This window comes from Salvelinus fontinalis, chromosome 32 (genome assembly GCF_029448725.1).
Source record: "Salvelinus fontinalis isolate EN_2023a chromosome 32, ASM2944872v1, whole genome shotgun sequence".
NCBI classification, from domain to species: domain Eukaryota; kingdom Metazoa; phylum Chordata; class Actinopteri; order Salmoniformes; family Salmonidae; genus Salvelinus; species Salvelinus fontinalis.
In genome coordinates, this window is record NC_074696.1 from 11,726,612 (window position 1) to 11,727,870 (window position 1,259).

At 47.2% G+C, this 1,259-nt stretch overlaps 1 protein-coding gene across 1 annotated transcript in view; it reads right to left on the minus strand.

The window, feature by feature from the left end:
• The window catches only part of LOC129830727 (fatty acid-binding protein, heart-like), a 5,165-nt gene extending 4,487 nt beyond the window's left edge, over window positions 1-678 (minus strand). Inside the window, exon 1 of the mRNA XM_055893376.1 lies at window positions 524-678. Coding sequence (XP_055749351.1) covers window positions 524-596 — 73 coding nt within the window. The 5' untranslated portion in view covers window positions 597-678. The remainder of the gene's footprint in view (window positions 1-523) is intronic.
• Between the last annotated feature and the right edge of the window lie 581 nt (window positions 679-1,259).

The window sequence follows — 1,259 nt, forward strand, 5'->3', positions numbered from 1 at the left end:
GGGTAGGCCGTCATTGTAAATAGGAATTTGTTCTTAACTGACTTGCCTAGTTAAATAAGGTTTAAAAAATGTCAAAATCCTGCTTTATCCCTTTAAACACACGTGCTCTGCTACTTACACACACACACATGCGGGCGACCACACACACATATGGTGGGCGTGCATAAATACACACACCTGCGTGTGTGTGTGTGTGTGTGTATGTGTTCACAAACACACACACATCTGCACAAAAATACACAAAAGAGGCTGCACACAAACACCTTTAAGTATTGATGAACAGTCACAGCCTTCTCACAAGTGTACACATACACCAGCAGGCAGGCAGGGAGGAAGGGAAGGAGGGAGGGAGGAAGGGACGCACACCCCATGCTTTACCACTTTACTGTTACTCGACACACACCCGCATGTATAAAACACACACACACACACACACACACACACACACACACACACACACACACACACACACACACATACACACACACACACATACATACACACACACACACACACTGCTCACCCAGGGCCTTCATGTATTCATCAAAGTTCTTGCTCTCCTTCAGGTTCCATGTGCCTGCGAATGCATCAGCCATGTTAGCAGTAGTGTGGAGAAATGAGAGGCCAGCAAGAGAGAGAGAGAGAGAGAGGAGGGAGAGGAGTGAGAGGGGCAGAGAGAATGGAGTCAGCACCACTGATATGCTGCAATCCTACTGGTCGGCTTAAGACCGGCTGTTCGTGATGTCATCACTGAGAGGGAGAGAGGAGGGGAGAAGACAGACAGACAGACGGACGGACGGACGGACGGACGGACGGACGGACAGACGGACGGACGGACGGACGTCCCCTCAGCCAGCTGGTTCCCGGGCTCAGTTCATAAACAGACCCCACAGAGCCCCAGGCCAGAAACACAATTAGACCCAACCAAATTATGAGAAAGCAAATATATAACTATGTGACACAGTGGAAAGAATCAACTAAAAATACCAGAGCAAATTGGAACGCTATCTGGCTCTTAACAGAGAGGACACAGTCAACAGCTCCAACAGTGATGAACTCCTGTATGTCAGGTGAAATGCCACTAAGTGCAATCGCAGCAGTGAGATTTGTGGACCGTTGTCATGGAAAAAGAGCAACCTGTGGAGTGCAAACAACATTGTAAGTATCACCACTTTTCAGATTATTTTGTCTTCGTTCTCTATTCGTATTACAACTATTGGACATGACTAAAACACTGTACATAGCTGATAATATAACAC